Genomic DNA, 26,772 nt, shown 5'->3' on the forward strand with positions numbered 1-26,772 from the left:
TGAAACAGCAGCGGCAGCATATCACCAAGAAACTAAAATTGTGCGTGAAAATTTTGATTAAAAAAACATCCTTTGGTTAATAAACATGAGCCCACACTTTTACATGACAGCACTTGACCTCACATGTCACAAGCCACTAAAGCAAAGTTAATTGAATTGGGACATTAAATTTTATCATGTCCATTATAATCACCAGACCTTTACCCAGTGAACTACCATCTTTTTCATCACTTGAAGCTTTTTTTAAGAAACAACATGTTCTCCAATTAAGAAGCAGTAATTGGAGGGATATGAACAATTTATATAGCTGAAGAAATGACAAATTTTATAAAAATGAAATATTTAATATCCTACTAGAAGAAAATTATTAATGCTCATGATGCATATTTTGATTGAATAAAACTTATTTTTTTAAATACAGTGTTTTAATTTTGACCTACAAAAACAGCAATTTCATATGGTACAAGGTAGTAGAAGGTTTTCTCCATTTACCTGTGACTAGTTAGAGGTGAGTACAAAATATTTTCAATATAGTTGTAAATTATATATCTTTACAATTTTAGGAAATGAAGTGATATGAACTCTAATACTAGGTACTCCTTGGTGTGACAACTTTACCAATTGAAGCAGGTTAAAATGCAGTATTTTTGGTTGACTCTAACATTTGATGTGTTCAGTAGCATACTTGAAGATCCCATTTTGCTTACTTTATATTAGAAATACACGATTTTCTAAATGTTTAAGGACCTAGTTATGTTATTCTTGAAATCCTAGTGAGTGCTGATTTTGAAGAAATGATGCACTGCATGCTGTAAGCCCAGTTCTAGCATCAGATCATGGTTTTTATGACAATATAGTTTAGATAGATATTGAGTAGAACCTTCCAGTGTCCTCAGGAGTTAACATTTTACATGGTAGTACTTGAGTTGTACTTAAGGTTAAAATTGATTATGCAGTTTCTTAAGCCATCTGTTGCTTACAGTTTCAGTGGTTGTTTTGTGAAAGTGAAGTAACCGCTCCCAAGCTAGTCTAAAGGTACTTGATTTGTAATGTGATTCTTTCCATTTCCAAATAGTTGTTTTTAAAAACTTACAAGTGAATTTTTATTCAAGTATTTAGATCTTCAGAGCACCTTATTTAATTAAGAGTCTGTAAATATTCAAAGAAAAACCCGTGGTTGACTGACAGCGAGTCATAGGCAAACTATAATCATAGTTTGTGAATGTTTTCATGTATTCAAATTACTTTTCTTAACTAGTTCCACATTTGTCTCTGTGTGACACTAAGTCAAAAATTAGATGGTTTTTGATAGGAAAAGTGATGAAATATAATAATGTCCAATTTGACCCAAAGAAGGCTATTAATACAAATTGATACAGCTTTGTTAGGACAAGTGATGAGCTGCCCTAAACATTTTCAAATATCCAGTAATGGAAAGAAATGTACATAGGTGGAATAATCTTCCAGTAGCATTGCACCTTTTCTTATGTAATCCTTTTCCTTCACTGAAAGACCTCATCCCACATGCACACATACACACAAAGACACACACACACACAGAACTGAGCAGGAAATCGTGGTTTCTCCTATATTCTCAAGTTTTGTCTAAGTTCAGACTGTCTAACTCTCAGCAGCTAGGCTCTCTCACGACAGCTAGGTTGCTGATAGTTTTAAAGCATCAGTTCCTTTCCCAGAACTTGCTTTATTCATTTCACGAGAGAATTCCTAGTCTACTTACTTCTGGATGCTACTGGACTCAGTAATGCTGAAACAGTTAAGCTTGTAAAAGAAAAATTATTCTTCAGATAGAGTGCTTAGAATTAGTTTTGTGATCGGTGTTTTCCTTTGGTGTGAAATACTTCTAGAGAATTGCTATCATGATTCTGGTTATCCAAATTAGAAGATTATGTACATAAAGCAAGATTTCTCTTGCAGTAGGGCTTATTCTTCGTAGATTAACACAAGATAAAGATTTTTTTAAGACTTCCAACTCTGCCTACTGGTAGGAAAAAACCTCAGTAGTGTGGGTCACCATGAATTCTGCTGACTTCAATCATCTTAATAAGGATCAGGAGTCTTCATCTAGTATTCTTTCAAACTTGTTTGTCTTGAACATATTAAAAGTGTTAGTGGTTATTGTCCAGTATACTATAGTAATTGTATTTAATAGTAAAAAGAAAAATGTAAGTAATGATTTTTTTTAAGGGAGCTCTAAAGAATTTTTGGATTTTGTTTTTTAACAGTGTACAGAGGTTTCATATGCATGAACATTTGTGCTATTTTAGATTTTTTTTTTTAATTAAAAAGTTCAATTAAGAGCATCCAGGCTCCCAAAGGTCATTTGTAAATAGTGGTATGGAACATTATATAAAATGATTAGATTGTTAGGAAAGCTCATAAGGCTTATTTAAACCATAATGTAGTTAACCAATAGTATCATGCTGAGCACTCAGTTTTCTTTAGGGAACCAATCAGTGTAGGAGGTAGAAAGAAATAGAGGTCTTTCCTTTTTCCTGATGGGATTCAGGAAAGTTAAGTTTCTTGGTGTTAGTGTTTCCTAGTTGTCCTCTTACCATCCTAAACCCTCCGGTGGAATACTATATAAGCCAACTTGCCTTTTCCCTTACTGGATGCTCTATGCTTCAAAATTTTATCTTTCCTCTATTCAGAATTCCCATTTTTTCTGTGCTTATGGTTGGCTAGATTTTAAGGGAAAAATGTTTTCCACCAAGATGCGAATGAAGATAGTGAAGAAAGTGGGATTAAACCTTTTTTTTTTTTTTTTAAGACTGCTTATTAGTTCAGGATGAATTTTTATCTAATAAGATTTCAGAAAATATGACCACATTTCAGGCACTATGGGAAGCAGTATTTTTATCAAATTGATGGATGCTGTCTTGAGAGTATTTCCCAATTTCCTTTAGATTGTTGGGACTTTTTACAGTTTTCTTTCCTCAACTTTTGAACTCAGAGGTTTCTTCTTATTTCCAAAATGAGTAACTTCCCCTTTTCCCCTATCCTGTTTATCCAGTAGAACAGTATAGAAGTCACATCTGCATTTTTCTAACTCTTGGTACCGAGGTGGAAGTTTAGAGGTACTCCTGGAGTAGGGCTGGCATTAACATCTCCCAAGACATATGGTCTAGGGGAAATGAAAAGTGGCTATCTCTAAGCCAGATGTGAGGACATCAGAGGCTGCCTGTATTTCTTTGAAAATTTTTAATGAAACCCAATGGATAAGCTTCATCTTTGTCAGTTTGTCAAAATACATTACTTGCAATTATATTAAAACTAATTCTAAAGACGTACTTTTCTTGTTCTGTAGGTGATATAGATGATGTTGCTTGTTAGTTAAAATACCTTTTATAAAAGAAAGTCCTGCTTCTTATCATGATGTATGTGACTTAAATGACTGTTTCATATTAAAACTATTTCTTCCTTATGTACTGTTTACATATACCTCTTTTTGGGATATTAGTTCAGTACTTTTATACAAATCTGAGTGTGTTCCACATTGGTGACATGTATTTTTGCAGTAATTTTTTGTTTTGTTCTTAGAGCATGTCTAAAGTAACACATGCACTAGTGCTGTGGTCTGTGGCAAAATTACTGTAATTCAAATTGGAAAATAAAATGTTTCCAGACTTTGTCCAACATTTATTCCTATGGCAAAGGAAATTACTATGTAATACTAATTATTTCTTATGCTGGTGTGTTTAAGCTACTCTATGAAGTATGTGAAACATCAATATTTATGGATTAGTAGATGGCCTGATGTTTTGAAGTGGGAGAGGGGGTAAAATTTGGTGTTAGCAATTCATAATACAATAAATACTTCTTAAAAATTTTATTTTCCTCTCACAGTTATAACTTACCAAGGAATTAGTGTCTTAATTGATTGTGCATATTAGGATTTTTTTTTTTTTAGCCCTTACCATTAAAATTATATACTAGACTTTGAACCTACTCTGATATCTTCCAACCAAAAAAGATACCATTCACTTCACCATAACCACAATAAGTAGAAATGCTAATCTTTTCTTAATCATTTATTAAGACGCTATTACAATACCATAAAAGTCCTCTAATTTACTTAGAATTTGTAAACATTGATACAAGGACTTGAGTGGTGTTTACTTTGTATTATCTGATGAAAGGTTTATTAATAAAAGGCATAATCAAGATTTTAAAGAAAAATGTTTAATCTTGGGAAAATATTAAGCTTTATAGAGCATTTATTTGAGAATACTATTTTAAAAGCATTCTTTTGTCTTTAAAACAAGTACCCAAAAGAATTGTAATAGGTAATACTTGGCCAATGCAAATTTGTACATTTGAAATTGTATACTTGAAAGCAAAAAAAAAAGAATGCTTATGAGTGCTTAAACTGCATAACTTTTTAAAGTATTCAAATTTTTAGACTTTTATCAATTCTTACTATCCTGAATAAGGTTTTACTATATTAGTGATGTATATTACAAGATAAATGTTTACCTGTGTTATGTTAATGATATCTCTATACAACATCATTTTTGGCATGGTTGTTGTGGTGTATTTTGTATGTTTGATTGTCAGCTATTGATAAGACTGACATAGCAATAAATCTGATTCAGTTCTTGATATTTAAAAAAAAATGCCATATTCCATACTGTGGCACAATTCCATTATATTTGATTTGAATGCCCGTGTTTACATGGGCCTATTTTTGGGGTTAAAAATTTAGAATTACATATTAGGGATTTATTTTTTTCCTGGTATCTTCACATACAATCTCTTAGAAATGAGTCTGTTTCTATTTAAGTCATAGAGGTTTAAAGAAGTATTAGTATTAAATGATTCATGAATTGCTTTGTGGGAAGATTTAAAGTATGAAATGACTAGGTTACCCCCAAATTGTTTATTTTCTTTGTATGGTTTTGTACAGGTTACAGTTTTCAGAGAAATAAAATTGGCTCGGTAACTGATTGAATATAGTGGATAATGGATAATTTGTCTAAGGGCTTCCAAGTATTAAACCAAAAATTCTCAATTCTGAATTACTTTTTAATAATTACTATTAATAGTGGTAAGCCAATTTTCCTTTTTCTTTAAGATCTTTATTTCTTATATTTTCCTCCTTTTGATCCCTTTCTTTCTTCCTTAAACACCATGGTAGAATTTAAGAGGAGTTTAACTTATCTTCCACGTTTTACTTTTTTATTCTAAGATAAGTAGTAAGACAAGTAGAGGTTCTACTATCAAAACAGTCCATGTTATTGTTGGCCATTCTTTTCCAAGGTTCATACTAAATGTCATTTGTGCATTGTATAAAGAATGTTATTTATCAGTATTTAGACCTACTATTAGTAGAAATTATGTATGGCAGGCTTTCTTGAACAATATGTATTGTAAGTTTGTTCCTATAGTGTTATGCTTCAGCTTCTTTTAAATAAAGCTAGTTTTTAAAGAGAAAAATAACTGTTTTATTAAGTGCTTGATTTTCAAAAGGACAATCTTAGGTTATAGGTATGACAGTCTTGGCTTTGGGTAGGAAATGTTCCAGGAAACATTTACCAGGGCAATAGCCTACGATTTACCAGGAATTTAATTTTATACTGAGGATCAAACCAGTATTTTTGAACAGGTCTTGTTATATGTATTCTTTTTTTTTTTTTTACCCCTGTGAAGTTTATACATAACACTGAGTCCTGAGTTCCCCTTTAAAAATCTGAGCTTAACCTATCTCTGTCTTGGTTTTAACAGATTAGGACTTCAGTTCTGTTAACAGAAAATTAATTGGAGAGGAGTTCTACAACCTCAGCAGCTTAACAATCCCTGAAACGGGGACACCACTGTAACAATATTAAGAACAAACTTGCCTGAATGATAAGATCATGTTTACAAAAGACCTCCAAAATTTGTTGGAAATAAACATTAGCTGTCTAGAGTCTTACATGGAAAGATGCTTGTGAATGTGTTGATGCAACTTGGCATAAGAGGTAATATAAATGACAAGATAAAATTACATCAAGATAAAATTTGAATGCATGAAAGTTCTATTTAAATATATGGAAGGGGGTGCCTGGATGTCTCAGTAGGTTAAGTGTCCAACTCAATCTCAGCTCAGGTCTTTTTGTTTGGTTAGTTTTTTGGTCTTGTTTTTAAGTAGGTTCCATGCCCAGCATGGAGCCCAATGAGGGGCCTGAATTCACGACCCCGAAATCAGGACCTGAGCTGAGATCAAGAGTTTGATGCTTAACTGACTGAACCACCAGGTGCCCCTCAGCTCAGGTCTTGATCTCAGGGTTGTGAGTTCTAGTCCTGTTTTGGGCTCCAGGCTGGGAGTGGAGCCTATTTTAAAAATCAGTCAATTAGTTAATTAAGAATTAATTAATGGAAGGATGAGGCACCTGGCTGGCTCAGTTAGAAGAAATGTGGGGCTCTTGATCTTGGGGTAGTGAGTTTGAGCCCCATGTTGGGTATAGAGATTATTTAAATAAAACCTTTAAAAATTTTTTAAAAATAAATACATGGAAGGAAAAATAAAATATATGGAAGGAAAAAAAAATCAATAAAAATGTGTTTATTTTACCTGCTGTAAGAGAGGGAAAGATGTCCCGAGACTTCTGATCAAATAACATCTTGAGTGGATGCTCTAAAGCACCCCCTCTGTTCCAAACTTAGTACGATAAAGATAAAAAGAGAAAATTGGGTTCAAAACCAAAAAATATATCCAAGGACAAGAAATAATGGAGGAAACCATGAACCATGCTGAAGCAGCAGCCTACCTGACTCCAGGTCCAGAGTAGAAGTTCTAATTTGGCAGGGGCAATGGGATCTAAAAGTAATACTACATTTCAAAATTGTGAGGGGTGATAATAGTACTAGAAGAGAAATGTCTAGCTTTATATAATTTTTAAGCCCCAAATATAATGAATTAAGCATTGATCTCAAGAGGATAAGAAAATAAAAAATCCTAAGGAAAGTAGAAGAAAATAATAAAGCCACAAGCAGGTTATTTAAAAGATTAATAAAATCGATGATCCTCTGATGAAATGGATTTTTTTTTTAATAGCAAAAATAACAGGAATGAAAAAGGGGACCAAAACAGCACTGCTTTGGGCAAAGGGCTGAGCTGGGATTCCTCTCCCCTGCTGTACCACGTGTGAAAGGAGACTAAGCAGCAAAACCTACCTTCAAATGATATGTGGGGCTCCAGCTCATATAGGAAGATAGGAGCCCAAGGTGGGCAGAAGTGCGCAGTTTGCAATTTGCTCAGTTGCAATTTACTCAGTTTGTCACCAAAGAATTGGTGATACAGTATCACCAAAGAATTGAAGCAGTGAATCAGCATGTAACACTTGGCTGAATTGGGGTTTCTAGGACACAACTTGGAGGCAACTTAAAACTGCTAGAAAGGATGAGCCCAGAGGAAAGAAAGAAAAATAAGATGAAAGAAAAAAGCCCACTGTAAATCAAAATTTCAAATTTGAGAAGAAACCTATTGATAAGACAAATGGTTAACCAACACCTTTTGAAATTTCAACCCACTCAAAATGAAAATAATAGAATAGCCTGAAAAGTACTTTAAGGTAAGTATGTTTGGGGCTCCTGAAAGGCAAACTAAAGAATAAAAATTGAAGTTATGAAATTTGATAAGTAAACATTCATTCATTTATTCAACATTTGTTGTTTTTTATGTCTCAGGAAATGTTCTAGATGCTAAAATACAGCAGTAAATCAAACAGACAAAAATTACCACTCTCAGGAGAGTGTTATTCTAGAGAGAATAAGTGCTATGCACAAATAAAAAAGAGAATGAGATAGGGAATGCTGAACCTGGCAAGGAAGTGCAAATTCTTAATTTTTAATAGCTCAATGAAAAGATACTTAAGTAATGACTTGAAGAAGTAAGGGATACTGTCATACAGGTAACTGGGGAAGAAACTTCCAGGCATAGGTAATAGCAGGTACAATGACCCTGTGAAAAGAGCATGCTTGGCACATTTCATAGATTTCAAGGAGGCCAGTGTGTCTGGAATGGAGTGAACAACCCATGGGTCGGTCTCTGAGCTCAGCCAGGAGTCTGCTTGAAGATTCTCTCTCTCTGCCCCTCTCCTACTTGCATACATGTGTGTGCACTCTCTCTCAAATAATCTTTAAAAAAAGTTACTGAAGAGTTTCAGGAGAGAAGGATCATTCTGACTGCTGTGTTGAAATAGATTGAAGAGGTAGGGATTTGGGGTGTCTGGGTGGTTCAGTTGGTTAAGCATCTGCCTTCAGCTCGGGTCATGATCCCAGGGTCCTTGCTCAGCGAGGAGTCTGCTTCTCCTTCTCCCTCTGCCTGCTACTCCCCCTGCTTATGCTCTCTCTCTCTCTGTCAAATAAATAAAAATAAAATCTTAAAAAAGAAGAGGTAGGGAGCTGAAGGAAGAAGACTAGTTAGGAAGCTATTGTAATTTGTGTGAGAGATGATGTGACTAGAGCCACAGAAATAATAGTGGAAGGAGTGAAATGTGGATTTTATTTGGTCTTGATTCAGACAAAATAACAGTAAAAGCACACAACTGGGGAAATGTGACTATGAACTTGGGTCATAGGACATTGGTTATTATTTAGTTCTGTTACAATAATGACATTGTGTTTATGTAATAAAACACCTATTTTTAAAAAGATGAAATCTGAAATACTTATAATTCTTCAATTTGTTTTAAAATAGTCCAGAGGGGAGAAATGGAGCCCCCCAAATCAGTAAAGTATAAGACTTAACCTGATTTTCAGATGTGGCCTAGTGATCATATATAGAAAAATGTTTAAGGAGTAGTGAAGGCATATTAGTTCCTTATCTCATTCAAGACATATATAAAGGTACTGGATAATTTCACATTTTTTAAGAAAAAAAATTTAGTGAACTACGTATTTAAAAAGTCACAATTTAAGTCACAGTCGAGCCCTGCATCAGGCTCCCTGCTCAGTGAGGAGCCTGCTTCTCCCTTTCCCATTCCCCCTGCTTGTGCTCTCTCTCTGTCAGATAAATAAATAAAATCTTAAAAAAATAAAAATAATAAAAGAATTAAATACACTATAACTTCTAACAGAGGGCAAAGCAGAATACAGAAAATTTTATCAAGCCAATGGAAGATAGGAAAGCAGATAAAAAGAATAACAAAAATGGAAATAAAACCAAATTATTAGTAGTTACATATATGTAAATGGATTAAATTCACCTATCTGACATTGTCAGATCAGACCAAGGAATTTTTTTTTGTCCAAATGCTGTTAACAAGAGATACACGTGGCAATTTCAAAAGCAAAGGAATAGTTTATGTACAATGATATTAAGAAGTGGAAAACATAATAAAAAAATAAATAATAAAAATTAAAAAACAAGTGGAAAAGCCAAATTCTAAATGACTGTATACTTAAAAAAAAGTAAGGCCATCTATATAATGGAAAATTATGAAGAATTAAAACTTCATGCTTTATAAAAAATAAAATGGAAGAAATGACAATTGTTAAGGAAAAAAATAGTTTAAAAAAGTTATATACAGAATGATCACAATTAGTTTTTAAAATAAGCAATTTATATATCTATGTATACCTACCTAGAGATAATTGGAATGATTACATGCCAAAATGTTACTGTGATTATCTCTGGATAATGGAAGTATGTGTGATTTTTCTTCTTGGTATTGTCAACAATAAACATGTATTCCTTTGGTTATCAGAAAACATAATTTTAAAAAAAGTAAAGAGATAGCAAAAGGTATAACAGGAAAATGCCAAAGGAATCTACTATAATAATGTTAGTAAAAAACAAAATAGAATTTAAGGCTATTATCAAAAAGATAGGAGATAAGTGTTGGTGAGGATGTGGAAAAGGGAATTCTGGGATGCTTGGGTGCCTCAGTTGGTTAAGCATCTGCCTTCACCTTACGTCATGATCCTGGAGTCTTGGGATCGAGTCCTTTATTGGGCTCCTTGTTAGGCAGAGAGCCTGCTTCTCCCTCTGTCTGCTGTTCCCCCTGCTTATGCGCACTCTCTCTCTCTCTGACAAATGAGTAAAATCTTAAAAAACAAACAAACAAACAAACAGAGGGAATCCTTTTGCACTATTGGTGGGAGTGCAAACTGGTGCAGCCACTACGGTAAACAGTATGGAGTTTCATCAAAAAATTACAAATAGAACTATCATATGATTCAACAATTCCAATTCTGGTTATCTATCCAAAAGAAATGAAATCACTATGTCAAAGAGACAACTGCACCCCTATGTTCATTGCAGCATTATTTACAGTAGCCAAGACATGGAAACAACCAAAGTGTCCCATCAGTGGATGAATGGTTAAAAAAAAAAGTGAATATATATATTTATATATATATATATGTATTCTATGTATACATATATATATACACATATGTATGTATATATAGAGAGAGAGAAATTATTCAGCCATAAAAAGAAGGAAATTCTGCCATTTGCAACATGGATGGATCTTGAGGGCATTATGCTAAGTGAAATAAGAGAAGGACAATTATTACCTGATCTCACTTTTATGTGAATCTAAAAAAACTGATGTCACAGATACAGAAAATGGATTAGTGATTGCCAGAGGCAGAAGGGTGGGGATCAGAATGGGTAAAGGGAGTCAAAATGTATGAACTTCAGTTATAAATAAGTTCAGGGGATGTAATGTACAGCATGGTGAATAAAGTTAACAATACCGGTATATATTTGAAAGTTGCTAACAGAATAGATTTTAAAAGTTCTCATCATAAGAAAAATTGTAACTGTGTGAGGTGATGAATGTTAACTAAACTTATTGTGATGATCATTTCATAATATATATATCAAATCATCATGTTGTACACCTGAAACTAATACAATGTTATATGTCAATCGTATCTCAATAGAACTGAGAAAAGTATTTCTGGTTACACATTTAAAAATATATAAGGACAAAAAGTATAAATAGGAAGGAAACAACCCACCAAAATGATAAAATAACCATGAATACGTATTTTTATAACAGAGCCTCAACATACATAAAGCAAAAGATGGAATTACAGGAAGAAAAAAGTAGCAATTTGTGAGATTTTTAAAAAACTTGTATCTGAAAATGATAGCTCAAATATATGTTATATGTTAAGCAATAAACATGTATCAGGAGGCATTTAGAATACTTAACCAAATGTGGCAAAAGCAATAGAATTTTATTATTTCACACAAAATGAACTTTGAAGATAGATATAGTTCCAGGACTGGTTAATTCATCAGCTCAATATCAGGAAACCATGTCGTGTTTCTCTCTGATTCTCTTGGCTTTTCTCTCATGATTGCAAGACGGTTACCACTGCTCCATATATCCTTTTCTCACAGAATAACATCCAAAGCAAGCAGAAAAGGAGGCTCATGTTGCTCTATTTTTATGAAAGAGGAAGATCCTTCAGAAGTCTCCAGCAGACTTTCCCTTTGAGAAATAGGAATCATTAGTTTAGACCAAACATGATTTTTCCTTTGGAGCCAGACCCAACTTTTCTGAAAATACTGCCATTTAATATGCAAAGAAAATAAAGGTTCTGAAAGCAAAGAAAAGAAGAGAATGGTTTTTAGATAAACAACCAATAGCACCTGACCCCAAAACGAACAAGCTTGAATCTAATAAAGAACCTTGCATCAAATAAGAAATACACATTCTTTTCAAGCACTCGAAGAACATTTGCAAAACTTTGCTATGTCCTAAGTTTTAAAGGAAGTCTCAACACATTTGAGAGGACTTCTATCATGCGCACTGTGTGGCCTGACCAAAAGGTAATAAAAAGTAGCCTATATATTTAGTAAATAATAACTTCTTAAATAACTAATTAAAGCAAAAGTTGTATAACATTTAAACCTAAAGACAATTTCAATACTATATATCGAAACTAAAAGCATAGTTTTAGGATATAGAAAGTTACAAAGAACCTCACTCCCACCCGGGCAGTAAAGAAGTTAGATAACACACAAAACTGTAACTTTTCCTAAGATCATCAGAGAGCTGATTTCAAAAGCTACAAAGTAATCTGAATACCACAGAGAGCCAAGCCTTTCCAAGGAGAGATATGGTACATGAACTGTTTCATGTGCTGATAGACTTGCACTAACAGAAATGTCAAAGTTCTTTAGGTAGGATTTGACCAGACTGAAACTACACCAAAAAATTAAGAGTGTTGGAAATGGTAAAAATGAAGATTAAATATAGAAGGAATTTTTTCTTTTATTAAACTGCTTTGATCCACACATACGCAATTGATTTTTGAAAAGTTGCAAAGAAAAGTCAGTTGAAAAACGATTCTTTAACAAATGATACTGAAACAATTAGATAACCATATGCAAAAAATAAATAAATAAATAAATGCCTGGACTTAAACATGTGGCACCATATTTTTAAAAAACTCAAAATGGAACTCAAATTTGGGCGCCTGGGTGGCTCAGTTGGTTAAGCGACTGCCTTCGGCTCAGGTCATGATCCTGGAGTCCCAGGATCGAGTCCCGCATCGGGCTTCCTGCTCGGCAGGGAGTCTGCTTCTCCCTCTGACCCTCCTCCCTCTCATGCTCTCTGTCTCTCATTCTCTCTGTCTCAAATAAATAAAATCTTTAAAAAAAAAAAAAAAGAATCATTGAACTTCCTACATTTTCTATATAGAATTGATCTCATAAACTAATATGACTCCTACATATTTAGGATAAGGAACAATGAAGAATTTTGTTCGGGCCACCTGGGTGGCACAGTTCATTGAGTGACCGACTCTTGGTTTTGGCTCAGGTGGTGATTTCAGAGATTGAGTCCCTGCATTGGGCTCCAGGTTCGGGTGTGTGGGGGGGTGTCTGCTTGAGATTCTCTCTCTCTTTCTCCCTCTGCCCCTCCCACTCATGCTCTCTCTCTCTCTTTCTCTAAAATAAGGCTGAATTTTTTTTTGTTTAGCTAATTGCTTTATAATTCTAACAAATTTTTTAAACATCAAGAATTTATTATGTTCTATAGTGTGTCAATTTAAATGTTAACTTTAAGACCTTGAACTATCTTAAATTGAGTTAATAATCTTTGGATGCTTTGATAATTTCTAAGTAGTATAGAATATTACTCTCTGTGCATAATTTTCATCATACAGTTTTGGATTGTATTCCTTTGATTATAGAGTGGTTCTATCTTTGGGTCCTTTTAGTGAAGCTTAAAGCATGAAAGAGATGACTGTGCATCCATATTTCGTGTACTTACGGGCTGTAGTGGTCCACTAAATGTTCGTTGTATATGACAGACAGGTAATTCTCAGCGGCCTCTTCCCAGTAGTTTCTGTGAAGTATAAATAGTTTCTTTGGTTAAATGTGGGTGATCGAGACTATCCTAGGTGTAATAGTGGCAAAGAAGCATGAAGAGAGTAGTTTTATTCTATAGTAAAGTATTTGATGCCAAATTTTAAAGGAGATAAAAATGTGAAAGGATGAGGAAAATTATAGAAGTTATACAGAAAATACAGAATACTTTATTTGCCTTGGTTCCTAATAGGCACAGATAATGGGTCTAAATGGAAGCAATGAGATGTGTTAAATGTTTGGCAAATTTTGCTTAGTTTTTATTAATAATTTTTAAAAATTTGAGATAATTTTTATTAAAGATTTTATTTATTTGATAGAGCGAGAGAGCACAAGCAGGGGGAACAGTAGAGGGAGAGGGAGAAGCAGGATCCCCGCCAAGCAGGGAGCCCTATGTGGGGCTCGATCCTAGGACCCTGGGATCATGACCTGAGCCGAAGGCAGACGCTTAACCATCTGAGCCACCCAGGCGCCCCGAGATGATTTTTAAAAATTTAAGATAAATTTATTGCCAACTATCCTATCAATGCAAATCTAGAATTTGTTTTTTCCCTTATGTTAAAATGATAAATTGATTTTAGAGTCTTTAGTCTGTTGTTAATGAAAAGTAGTAAAAAGTTGTTCTTTACGGTCTGTATCATCCACCCAGATAACTAAAATTTTGTATCTCACCAAAAAAGTTTTCAAGTTTTCTTTGCTTTGTGGTGATTTTGTCATGCTCTTGATTACTAACATGAAAACAAACACGGAAGTCCTCAGGTCTGAAAAAGCTAAAGTTCCTTACAATGGTGTTACCTTTTATGGTTTTTGTCACCTTCTATGTACCTTGGTTAATAGGTAGCCAAGTTCAAGTCATTCATTGTTCTTTGACTTTTTTCTTAATCGAGTGACAAAATCCCATGATAACTGTTTTGATTATGCTTTCTAAGATCAGACCCTAAAGATAAATATAAACATATTTTTATTCCATATTTTAATATATTGAATATATACATAATACATTTCCAAAATGTCTTTTAGACCTAAAACATCTTTTCCCAAGAGGTTCCCTGGGAAGTCACAAAGATTTGTTCTTTTACCTTACAAAAGAAAAAGGTAAAAATATTTGGGATTGTCAGATATGTTTCCCATTTCTTAATTGGCTCAACATGATTGTAAGAACTGCACCAGAAGAGGTGTCAAATCAAAAGAAGAATTCAATCTTTTCTAGACTAACCTTTAGGTAAGTACTACTTATACAAAAATGTTTCAGAGATTATGAACTAAGTATAATTTGTCAATGCCCTCACTATCCATACTATGTTTTTTTTTTCCCCTTAGGGGAAACAGTGATCAAATCCTTATTATATAGTCATGTATTGCATCTTAATGGAGAATTTTACGCTCCTCCATTCTCATTTAGCCTCAGGCATTCAGTCCTATCATCAGAGCTTATTTCTGTTTTTCTCTCATGCTTGCCTGAAGTCTCTGCTGTAAGCTACAGGTTAGAAATTGGGTCTTCAGTCAAGGAGAGTCTTCGAGTCTTGAAAAGATTCTGTTAGGTACTTTCAAGGTACTTGGTTGCTTACCTTGTTACTCTTCTACTAGGTAACTACTAATAGCTCAAGAAATTAAGACAGCGGCAGTGAAAAGTGGATGGATCTGAGAAATATTTCAGACTTGGAGACTGCATTTGTAGTCTCTATCATAGGTATCGTTGTCAAAGTCAACAGCATTCAGTTTAAGAATTTTAAAAGCATCACTTTTATTCTCACGCACGTAGAAAGTCGTTTCATGTCTGCTGGGATGTGTATCAGAAAAAAATGCATATGGTGAAGTCGAGGAGAAAAGCCCTGGATCTGTTCAAATGTCTAAATAGCAACAATAGGGACGCCTATGTGGCTCAGTTGGTTAAGCGTCTGCCTTTAGCTCAGGTCATTATCCCAGGGTCCTGGGATCGAGTCCCACATCGGGCTCCCTGGTCAGTGAGAAGTCTGCTTCTCTTTCTGCCTCTGCCGCTCCCCCTGCTTGTGTGCTCTCTCTCTCTCTGACAGACAAATAAATGAAATCTTTTAAGAAAATAAATAAATAGCAACAATAATGAGCACTTTACACAGAATCCTATTTAATCCTCTTAACACCCTACAAATAGGTATTATTGCCTCTATTTTACAGATTGAGGAAACTAAGTCTCAGGGGGGTGAGAAACTTGCTCAAGGTCATACAGTTAATAAAAGTAGAGTGGGATTCTAACCCAATTAGCCTGATTTCAAGCACTAGATTGTAGTACCACATTTTAACATCAAGAGTAAAATAAATAAATAAAAATAAATAAATAAATACTTTTATCCTGAAAAGATGTTAACATTCCCCAAATTCCTGCCTTAGATCTTGAACCCCTTGCTTTTGAGGACCCTTCTCTGATCTTCTTCTGCCTGCACTTTCTCCAAAAGGCAAAGAAGCTGTGGGTCAAGAGGATGTGCCATCCAGTACTCATGCTCTCTCTTCTTCTTTTTTTTTTTTTTTTTAAGATTTTATTTATTTATTTGAGAGAAAGAGAGGGAGTACAGAGGGAGAGGGAGAAGCAGACTCCCTGCTGAGCAGGGAGCCCGATGCGGGGCTCGATCCCAGGACCCTGAGATCATGACCTGAGCTGAAGGCAGATGCTTAATGACTGAGCCACCCAGGCGCCCCTAATAATTTGATCTTTGTATACACCACAAAAAAAATCACAACAATAAATCTAGTTACCATCTGTCATCATACAATTAACCCCCTTCACTCATTTTGCCTACCTCCCACCCCATTCCCTTCTATAAACCACTAATCAGTTCTCTGAGTTTTCTGTTTTGTTTGTTCTTGTATATATGTGATATACCCCACATATATAAAATATATATATATATTCCACATATAAGTGAAATCATACAGTATTTGTCTTTCTTAGTCTGACTTATTTCACTTAGCAAAATACACTCAAGTTCCACTCATGTTGTTATAGATGGCAGGATTTCCTTCTTTTTATGGCTGAGTAGTATTCCATTGTGTGTGTGTGTGTGTGTGTATGCCACATCTTCTTTATCTATTCACCCATTGATGGATATTTACATTGTTTCCGTATCTTGGCTATTGTAAATAATGTAATAAACATCAAAGTGCATATATGTTTTTTAATTAGTATCTTCATTTTTTTTTTCAGATAAATACCCAGAAGTGGTATAGCTGGATCATATGGTAATTCTATCTTAAATTTCTTGAGGAACCTCCAACCTTCCATAGTGGCTGCACCAGCTTGCATCCCCACCAACGTGTATGAGAGTTCCTTTTCCTCCACATCCTCTCCAACACTTATTTCTTGGTTTTTGTTTGTTTTAAAAAAATATTTATTTATTTGAGAGAGAGAGAGAGAGCAGGGGAGGACCAGAGGGAGAGGGACAAGCAGACTCTCTGCTGAGTGAGGAGCCTTACTCCAGGACCCTGAGATCATGACCTGAGCTGAAATCAAGAGTTGGGACGCTTAACCAACTGAGCTACCCAGGCGCCCCTGTTTTTATAACAGACATTCTATAGGTGTGAAGTGATATTTCATTGTGGTTTTGACTGTCATTTCCCTAATAATTAGTGATATTGAAAAATCTTATGTGCCTGTTGGCCATCTGTATGACTTCTTTGGAAAAATGTCTGTTTGGATCCTCTGCCCATTTTTTAATTGGATTTTTCATTTTATTTGCTTTTGAATTCTTTATATACTTTGGATATTAACCTCTTATCAAGTATGTGATTTGCAAATGTTTTCTACTATTCAGTAGTTTGCCTTTCACTTTATTGATGGTTTCCCTTGATGTGCAGAAGCTTTTTAGTTTGGTGTAGTCATACTTGTTTATTTTTGCTTTTGTTGCCTTAGCTTTTGGAGTAAAATCCAAAAACTCAATGCCATCATTATTGTCAAGAACCTTACCACCTGTGTTTCCTTCTAGGAGTTTTATGGCTTCAGGTCTTATATTCAAGTCTTCAATCCATTTTGAGTTAATTTTTATGTAAGGTAGTGGTCCAGTTTCATTCTTTTGCATGTGGCTGTCCAATTTTCCCAACATCAGTTATTGAAGAGATTGTCCTTTCCCCACTGTGTATTCTTGGTTCTTTTGTCATAAATAATTGACCATATATGTATGGGTTTATATCTGGGCTTTCTATTCTGTTCCATTGATCTGTGTGTCTGTTTTTATGCCGGTACTGTACTATTTTGATTACTATAGCTTTGTAGTATAGTTTGAAACCAGGCAGTGTGGTACCTTCCGCTTTGTTCTTCTTTCTCAGGATTGCGTTGGCTGGCCTGTACTTCTTGTGTGTATATCCCTTTGCTCAAGGATAGGCTTTCCTTCTGCTATGTTTCTGCAGAAAACTCCAAGGAGACTGAGAATTCAAATCTGAATTTGACCTTCCAGGTCACTTTGAAGGTATATTTACTCAAGGAAAGAAAGCAGGGTATATTTTATTAAATACTTTGTTGTCTTGTTTTAGAACTACTGTACAGTATTTCATTTATATCTATAGAGTAATGGTTTAATATTTTGCTAATAATAATTGTATTAATCTTTATATTAATATTTACTGATATTCTTTAATAAATATTGGAACTTTTAACAGTTGGATGTTATGGTAATAAATATCTATATTTATCTAAAGATAAAATTCTAAAATTTTAAACTAAACTCAATTATAAATTTTTTTGGTTTTGGGGGGGAGAGAGAGAGAGACAGCAGGGAGGGGCAGGGAGGGTGAGAGAGAATCTTAAGCAGGCTCCATGCCCAGCACGGAGCTGGATGTGGGGCTCAATCTCACACCCTGTGATCATGACCTGAGCCAAAATCAAGAGTTGGAGACTTAACCAACTGAACCACCCAGGTGCCTCAGTTATGAAATATTTTTTAAAATTGTTGATGAAACAAAAAATTTCTATTTGTTTATATTCTTCTTTTACTAATCCTCTTTAGTAACTAGCATACAAAATTCTCCTAATAGCTATTTTCCTTAATGATAAATTAAGATTTTTTTTCTTTTTTTAATACACTTTATATTTTAGAGCAGTTTCAGTTTCGCAGAAGATACAGAGCTTTCCCATATCTCCTTGCCCCCATATTTGTGCAGCCTCCCCCATTCTCAAAATTCCCCACCAGAACGGTGCATTTGTTACAATAGATTAACCTACAATGACACATCATTATCATACAAAGTCTATAGTTTACATTAGGGCTCATTCTTGGTGTTTCACATTCTAAGGGTTTGGAAATGTATACTGACATGTGTCCACAATTATGTTATCATACAAAACCCTTTGTATTCTAGCTATTCATCTCTTTGTCTCTCCAGCCCCTAGCAACCACTGATTTTTTTTTTTTTTTTTACTGCTTCTGTTGTTTTGCCTTTTCAGGAGTTTACACAGTTGGAATCAATAATATGTACTTTTTCAGATTGGTTTCTTTCACTTAGTAATATACATTTAAGTTTCCTCCATGTCTTTTCATGGCTCAATAGCTCATTTCTTTTTAGCACATAATAATATTCCATTATCTGGATGTACCACAGTTTATTTATTCTTTCAACTACTGAAGGACATCTTGGTTGCAACCAAATTTAGGTAGTAACGAATAAAGCTACCATAAACATCTGTGTGCAGGTTTTTGTGTAGACATAAGTTTTCAATGCTTTTTAGCAAATACCAAGGAGCATGATTGCTGGATCATGTGGTAAGAGTATGTTCCATTTTTAAAAAATTTTTTTTAATTTATTTTTATTTTTTAGTATTATTTATTTACCTACTTATTTTGAGAGAGAGAGAGAAAGTGGGGGAAAGGTGCAGAGGGAGAGGGAGAGAGAGAATCCTAAGCAGGCTCCACACCCAGCACAGAGCCTGACTTGGGGCTTGATCTCACAACCCTGAGATCATGACCTGAGCCAAAATCAAGAGTCAAACGCTTAACTGACTGAGCCACCCAGGTACCCCAAGTATGTTTCATTTTGTAAGAAACTGCTAAACTGTCTTCCAAGTGGCTTTACCATTTTGCATTCCGAGCAGCAATGAATGAGGATGTTGCTTCACATCTTCATCAACACTTGGTGTTGTCAATGTTCTGGATTTTGACCATTCTAATACATGCATAGTGGTATTTCATCATTGTTGTTGTTTTCATTGCATTTCCCTGATGGATGACATAAGATATGGAGCATCTCTTCATATGCTTATTTATCATCTGTATATCTTTGGTGAAGTGTCTGTTAAAGTCTTCAGTTCATCTTTTAATCGGGTTGTTTTCTTTTCTTTTTTTTTTTGAAGTATAGTTGACATATGATGTTATATTACTTTCAGGTGTACAGTATAGTGATTTGACAATACAAGACATTACTCAGTGCTCACCATGATAAGTGTAGTCCCCATATAACATTATAATAATATTATTGACTATATTCCCTGTACTGTACTTTTCACCTCCATGACTTATTTATTTTATAACTGAAAGTTTGTATCTCTTAATCCCAACTAATTAAATTTGTTTTTTTATTCTTTGAGTTTTAAAAGTTTATATATATTTTGGATAAGAGTCCTTTATCAAATATGTCTTTTGGAAATATTTTCTCCCAGTCTGTGTATTGTCTTTTCATTCTCTTGACAGTGTCACTCACAAAGCAGATATTTTTAGTTTTAATTATGTCCAGCCTATCAATTCTTTCTTTCATGGATCATGCCTTTGGTATATATCTAAAAAGTTATCATCAAACTCAAGGCAATCTAGATTTTCTCCTGTGTTATCCTCTAAGAGTTCTATAGTTTTACATTTTAAATTTAAATCAGTGATCCATTTTGAGTTCATTTTTGTGAAAAGTGTAATAATGGTCATATCTAGATTCCCTTTTTTGCATGTACATGTCTAGTTGTTCCAGCACCATTTGTTGAAAATACATACTTTTCTCCATTATATTACCTCTTCTCCTTTTCTCAAAAATCTGTTGACTATATTCATGTGGGTAGATTTCTGGGCTCTCTATTCTGTTCCATTGATTTACTTGTCTGTTTTTTCATTACTACTACACTGCATTGATTATTTTCTTCCCAAATTGATCTATGATTGATCAAGAATCAATCTACTGATCTAGATTCAATGCAATCCCAATCAAAATACTAGCAAGTTATTTTGTGGATATTGACAAACTAATTCTATAGTTACATGAGGCAAAAGACCCAGAATAGCCAACACAATATTGAAGGAAAAGAACAAAGTTAGAGGAGTGACAATACCCAACTTCAACAGTTGCCACAAAAAAAAAAAAAAAGACTACACAAGGCTGGCTACAGCTCCTTGGAGGTTTCTAGGAAGCTGGTATGTCTGGCCTCACAAAATGAGTTAGGAAATATCCCCTCTGCCTCTATCTTCTAAAAGAGATTGTAGAAAATTGGTATAATTTCTTCCTTAAATGTTTGATAGAATTCACCCGTGATCCCATCTAGGCCTGGTGCTTTCTGTTTGGGAAAGTTATTGATGATTGATTCAGTTTATTTAATAGATATAGGTCTACTCATATTGTCTATTTCTTCTTCTGTGAGTTTTGAGAGATTGTGTCCTTCTGTGAATTGGTCCAATTCAATGAGGTTATCAAAATTATAGCCATTGAGTTGTTCATAGTATTCCTTTATTATCCTTTTGCTATTCATGGAATTTGTAGTGATGTCCCCTCTTTTGTTTTTGATATTAGTAATTTGTGTCCTCTCTTTTTTCTTAGTTAGCCTGACTAGAGGTTTGTCAATTCTGTTGATCTTTTCAAAACCACCTCTGTTTTATTGATCTTCTCTATTGAGTTCCTGTTTTCAATTCCATTGATTTCTGCTCTAATTTTTATTCTTTTTTTTTTTTTCCTGCTTACTTCAGATTTAATTTACTCCTTGTTTTCCTGGTTGCCTAAGGTGGAAGCTTGGATGCATGACTTTAGATTTTTCTTCTTCCCTAACATATGCATTTGATGGCATAAATTCAGTTAAACTCTGATAAAAGCCCAGCAGATTAGGATCTGGTTAAATAGTTTCTTCTGAAGGCAGATCTTGCTAAGAAGAACAGAATGCTCTGGCATATTTCAAAATAGTTCCTTTTCCCCTCCACCTGTTGAGAGCACTGGGAGATTTTTCTCTGATATTGACTGTGAGAACCTGGTACAGCTTCGGGAAGTAAAACTCATAAAAGTGTAGGGGCTCCCTGATGACTGGGTCCCCCTGGAGTTTTTATGTCTGAGACTTATCCACAGTGAGTAGCAATTTGTCACCTACAGTTCAGGTTTTCCTACCTTGACACTGTTCCCATGGAGGTTTCTTCTCTGATTGGTTATGATTCTCTGTATTCATTTGTTGATCTCTCCAATTTTGGGGATAGTGATTTGCTCTGTGACCTCACTTTTTTTTATGGATCTAAGAAGAGTTGCTGATTTTTTATTTTGTTCAGCTTTTTACATAAGATAGAGTGGTGACTTTCAAGCTCTTTATATGTTAGATCAGACTTTTTAAAAAAATTAAATAATTGATACTGTGCTAAAGCAATCTAATAGAAAAAATCATCAAGATCTATACTCCATAAGTATAAATCTAAGATATATGGACCAAAAATAAAAGGAAAAGAATAGTCACTTTATACATTCTAAATGAGCTCTAACTGTATATTCTGTCTAATTGTAAACCACATTGTCTTTTTCTAAAGCCCAAATTTAAAATAGTAAAATAACTAATGCATTTAAAATCTATTGCATAGATTTTGGTCTGAAATGCTATTCTCCATTAAAAAGAATTAAGGTTTCTTGTAGAAAGACTGATTCCATTTCCTAGAGGAAAAAAAAAACTTTCGTAGTTGGTCTAAATCATCTTGTTCTAAGAATAAAGGATTTTTAAAAGGCTTTTAAAATTCTGGAATGGTATTGAAAATCATAATCAACATTTCCCCATGGCCAAATATGATAATATGACCATCAAAAATAAACAAAATTATAGTTACTTAATTTTAGGTTAAGAATAATAAATCAGATTTAATTGTTGCTTCATAATGTACATTTTCACTCCCTAAGAACCTCACAATATGTAAGGAGAAAATAGACCTTCCTCTACCATAGAGCTAGTTTTTAAATTTTTACTTTAATTTTATAATACTTGTTACATACAAAATGATGCAGATATTTGTATATTTAAGTTATGAATCACAATACAAGTAGTACATATCCATCACCCAAAATTAGAGAGAGAGGGAGAAATATAACTTGGCAATTTCTTTTGTGCTCTCTGATGGCTTGCTTTGATGTAATTAACAGAATCAAACAAAAATGATTTTGGATGTTCTCTCTGGGTTTTCTTAGGGAACCAGCCAATAGGACCTGGACCTCTGGTCTCCCAGTGAGAGAGACTGCATCTGAACTCAGCTGGCCATGGTACTATTACTTTCTTCCAATGAAGACTTTCCATGTGACTCAAGATATGCAGATACTGGGTAGCTGACTTTCTTGGACAAGTCTTTTTTTTTTTTTTTAAGATTTATTTGTTTATTTTAGAGAGAGAGAGAGAGCACTGCAGAGGGAGGGGCAGAGGGAGAGAGAGAATCCTAAGCAGACTCCCTGCTGAGCGTGGAGCCTGATGTGGGGCTCAATCCCACAACCATGAGATCATGATCTCAGCAGAAATCAAGAGCCAGATGCCTAACCGACTGACCCATCCAGGTGCCCCTCTTGGACAAATCTTATAAATAGTTGCACCTAAACCAAGACTGCCTGGTGCCCCAGTGATTTTCCTGACAAGATTCCTTTCACGTTTGCCCTGCAAGAAGGGAGAGCAAAAAGGGGATGGAATTCCTCTCCTATAATGCAAACTCACACTGAAGATCCAACATAGTGCTCTGGCCCCAATACACTTCTCCTTGAGATGATGGCAGAATGGGGGAACCTGTGTTTTTTCCTTAGTTTTGTAAACAAGCTTCCTTTTTCACCAATAAAACCTAGCCCTTAACCTAGTGGTTCTAACTTTGGTATGGGTCAGAATTACCTAGTGGGCATGTTAAAATGCAGATTGCTGGGTCCCACATCCAGAATTTCTGTAGACCAGGACTGGGGTCTGGGATTTTGTATTTCTAGAAAGTTCCCAGGGAATGCTGCTATTATGGTCAAGGGACCACACTCTGAGAAACTCTATCTTAATTCATGCAGTGGAAATCAGCTCACAAAGGGTCCCATTGGCAAGACCTTCACCTAGGAGTTAATCATTGTCCTTTCTTGTGCCCTACTTTCCTTTATAGTTTTACCACATAGGAAGGAATTTTTAACCAATAGATGACTTACTCTTCTCACTCATCCATCCAGTGTATAGCTATAATTAATTCATTTTCACTGTTCTATGATATTCTGTTTTGTGAATAAAACTATTGATAGACATTTGGCTTGTTTTCAGGTTTTTGCTAGGAAACTGCTATGAAGAGTCACTTTTTTTTTTTTTTAATTTTTATTTATTTATTTGACAGAGAGAGACACAGCGAAAGAGGGAACACAAGCAGGGGGAAAGGGAGAGGGAGAAGCAGACTCCCAGCTGAGCAGGGAGCCGGATGCGGGGCTCGATCCCAGGACCCTGGGATCATGACCTGAGCCAAAGGCAGACGCTTAACGCTTAACGACTGAGCCACCCAGGTGCCCCAAGAGTCACTTCTTTAGTCATAGAATTACCCTTGCTTCCTGAAAGGACCCATCTAGAGGGAATCTTCCTGGGGTGCCTGGTTGGATAAGTTGGCTAAGCATCTGCCTTTGGCTCAGGTCATGACCCCAGGGTCCTGGGATTGAGCCCTGCATTGGGCTCCCTGCTCAGTGGAGAGCCTGCTTCTCCCTCCCTCTGCTGCTCCCCCTGATTGTGCTCTCTCTGTCAAATAAATAAAACCTTAAAAAAAAGAGGGAACCCTCCTTCCCTTAGACCTTTCCCTAAATTCTAACATCCTCTTACTGGGACACCCAATGGTGTGTGTTCTACCTTGCTCAGTGAGTACCTAACTCAACTTGTTCAAGTACATGTGTGTCTGTGGTCTTTGGCTGAAGGGTTTATATGTAAAATATCTTCACATGCCTTGTTGTGCCTTTTGATGAACACGAGTTCTTAGTTTTAGTTCAAGTTTTCAATTTTTTCCCTTTATAGCTAGTGCTTTTTATATCATATTTAAGAATTCTTGTCTTAGTCCAAGATCAATGGATATGTATTTTTTGCTAGATATGTATTTCTAATATCTAAATTTTTGTCTTTAGTTCATCTGAAAATCATCTTTGTGTATGACACCATATGCATGTAGAGATCTAATCTCATTTTTTAAAATGTGGTAACCATTTCTCATAGCAATAATGTATTCAATAGCCATTCCTTTCTGTGCTTTTCCCCACTTACATGCAGAGCTACCCCTACCATATATCAAACTTCTATCTATACATGGGTTAAATTAGATCTCTTTCATTTTTAAAATGTAATAAGAAATAGTTTAAGACTTTAAGATTGAATGTTTCAAGGCTGTGAAACACTGTTTAGATAAATACATAAACCATAAAACAACATTAAAAGTTAATGTTTTAAGTTGCTATCAGTTGAAACAATGATTCAGTAATAAAACTTACCCAATTTTTTAAAAAGATAATTCATTCAGAGTATAGAAAATTTAGTAAGACTATGGTAGTCCAGAGAACAATTTAACCGCAGAAGTGTGTATGTGCTTTAACAAAGTGATTGCTAACAGATTTTTTTAAAAGCCCCAAATAACACCATGTATCCCTTTCATTATCTTCCATACATACATTATCTCACTTTTTATATAGTCAGAGAATCTAGCCTTTAAAATTTTATATGAAAGAAATGCATAAATCCTCTCTTTTGTAGACATAGGAAAGTCTGAAACAAAATGGTAAAAGTAAGAATAGAATCAAAGGGGAGAAAATGCCAAAAGTGAGGACAAAGGGAAAGAAATCTAAGAATGGCTCCCAGTAGTCAAAGTTACAGAACCTTGAGATGATGAACCTCCGACAAAATAAGATAAGGTACTGAGGGGTGGCCTGTTTGGGAAAAGATGATATTTTTTTCTTCCAAGTCTACTGCTCCTAAACTGTTCTCAAGGATATTTTCAGGAGGTTTGAAATTTGTTTTAATGGCCTGCAAAAGTAAAAAGTTTAAAATCCAAATCCATAGGTGGCAAGTAGTTCATAGGTGCTTAAATTTCATGTAAATTCACTGTCCTTTTTTTTCTTTAAAAAAAAATATTTTATTTATTTTAGAGAGAGGGGCGAGGGGAGAGGCAGAGGGAGAGGCAGAGAACCTCACAAAGACTCTTCCCAAAGCACGCAGCCCAGGCCTCTCTGCTCTCTCCACCCTGAAATCAGGACCCCGGTGGAAACCAAGCGTCAGATGCCCAAGGGACTGAGCCACTCTTGTTTTCTTTTTTAAACATCAAATTCCAGTAACTTATAAACTAAGTCTAGAGAACGCAGCCTGGGCAAAGATCATTGCAATGGGAGTTAAGAGAGCAGGATTTTAATCACGATTCTGCCACTAATCTAAGTGGCAATGGGGTTAAGTGTGTGGGTCTCAAATTCCTTAAATATGCAGGATGAACTACATCACCTTCAAGTTTCCTTCCAGAACTAGGTCTTCTTAAGCAATTGTAAAATGTATCCGTGTAAATCCAAGCTATCCTACAGATGAGTTGCAGCCAAGCGTTTGTCACATGAGTCATAATGCCACTTCTTCCCAGGTCTTAAACCATGTAGGGAAACCTATCTACGATCTTTTGGTGGCCTTACAGTTGAGAGGATTTGGACCACTACAATAGTAAGGCCAAGCTCCCAGGTAATTTCCAAAACAGGAACACCAAATGATGTCCTTTTTTTTTTTTTTTTTAAGATTTTATTTATTATTTGACAGAGAGAGACATAGTGAGAGAGGGAACACAAGCAAGGAGACTGGTAGAGGGAGAAGCAGACTCCCCGCCGAGCAGGGAGCCCGATGCGGGGCTCGATCCCTGGACTCCGGGATCATGACCTGAGCCGAAGGCAGTCACTTAACCAACTGAGCCACCCAGGCGCCCAATAAATGAAATCTTTAAAAAAAAAATAGGCTGGGCGCCTGGGTGGCTCAGTTGGTTAAGTGACTGCCTTCGGCTCAGGTCATGATCCCGGAGTCCAGGGATCGAGCCCCGCATCGGGCTCCCTGCTCGGCGGGGAGTCTGCTTCTCCCTCTAACCCTACATCCTCTTGCGCTCTCTCTCTCCCTCTCTCTCTCTCTAATAAATAAATAAATAAAAAAAGATTTTATTTATTTGTCAGAGAGAGGGAGGGAGAGAGAGAGCACAAGCAGGGGGTACAGCAGGCAGAGGGAGAAGCAGGCTTCCCGCGGAGCAGGGAGCCCGATGCGGGGCTCGATCCCT

The 26,772-nt window shown here is 35.3% G+C and overlaps 1 protein-coding gene across 1 annotated transcript in view; it reads left to right on the forward strand.

The window, feature by feature from the left end:
- The first annotated feature begins 370 nt into the window (after positions 1–370).
- Positions 371–26,772, forward strand: part of DNAAF4 (dynein axonemal assembly factor 4) — a 92,416-nt gene continuing 66,014 nt past the window's right edge. Inside the window, exons 1-4 of the mRNA XM_064570448.1 lie at positions 371–508; positions 5,743–5,978; positions 16,512–16,622; positions 22,697–22,827. Coding sequence (XP_064426518.1) covers positions 22,766–22,827 — 62 coding nt within the window. The 5' untranslated portion in view covers positions 371–508; positions 5,743–5,978; positions 16,512–16,622; positions 22,697–22,765. The remainder of the gene's footprint in view (positions 509–5,742; positions 5,979–16,511; positions 16,623–22,696; positions 22,828–26,772) is intronic.

This window comes from Mirounga angustirostris, unplaced genomic scaffold (genome assembly GCF_029215605.1).
Source record: "Mirounga angustirostris isolate CCGP_5_RB_7025 unplaced genomic scaffold, mMirAng1.0.hap1 SCAF_9, whole genome shotgun sequence".
In the NCBI taxonomy this organism is placed as follows: Eukaryota; Metazoa; Chordata; class Mammalia; order Carnivora; family Phocidae; genus Mirounga; species Mirounga angustirostris.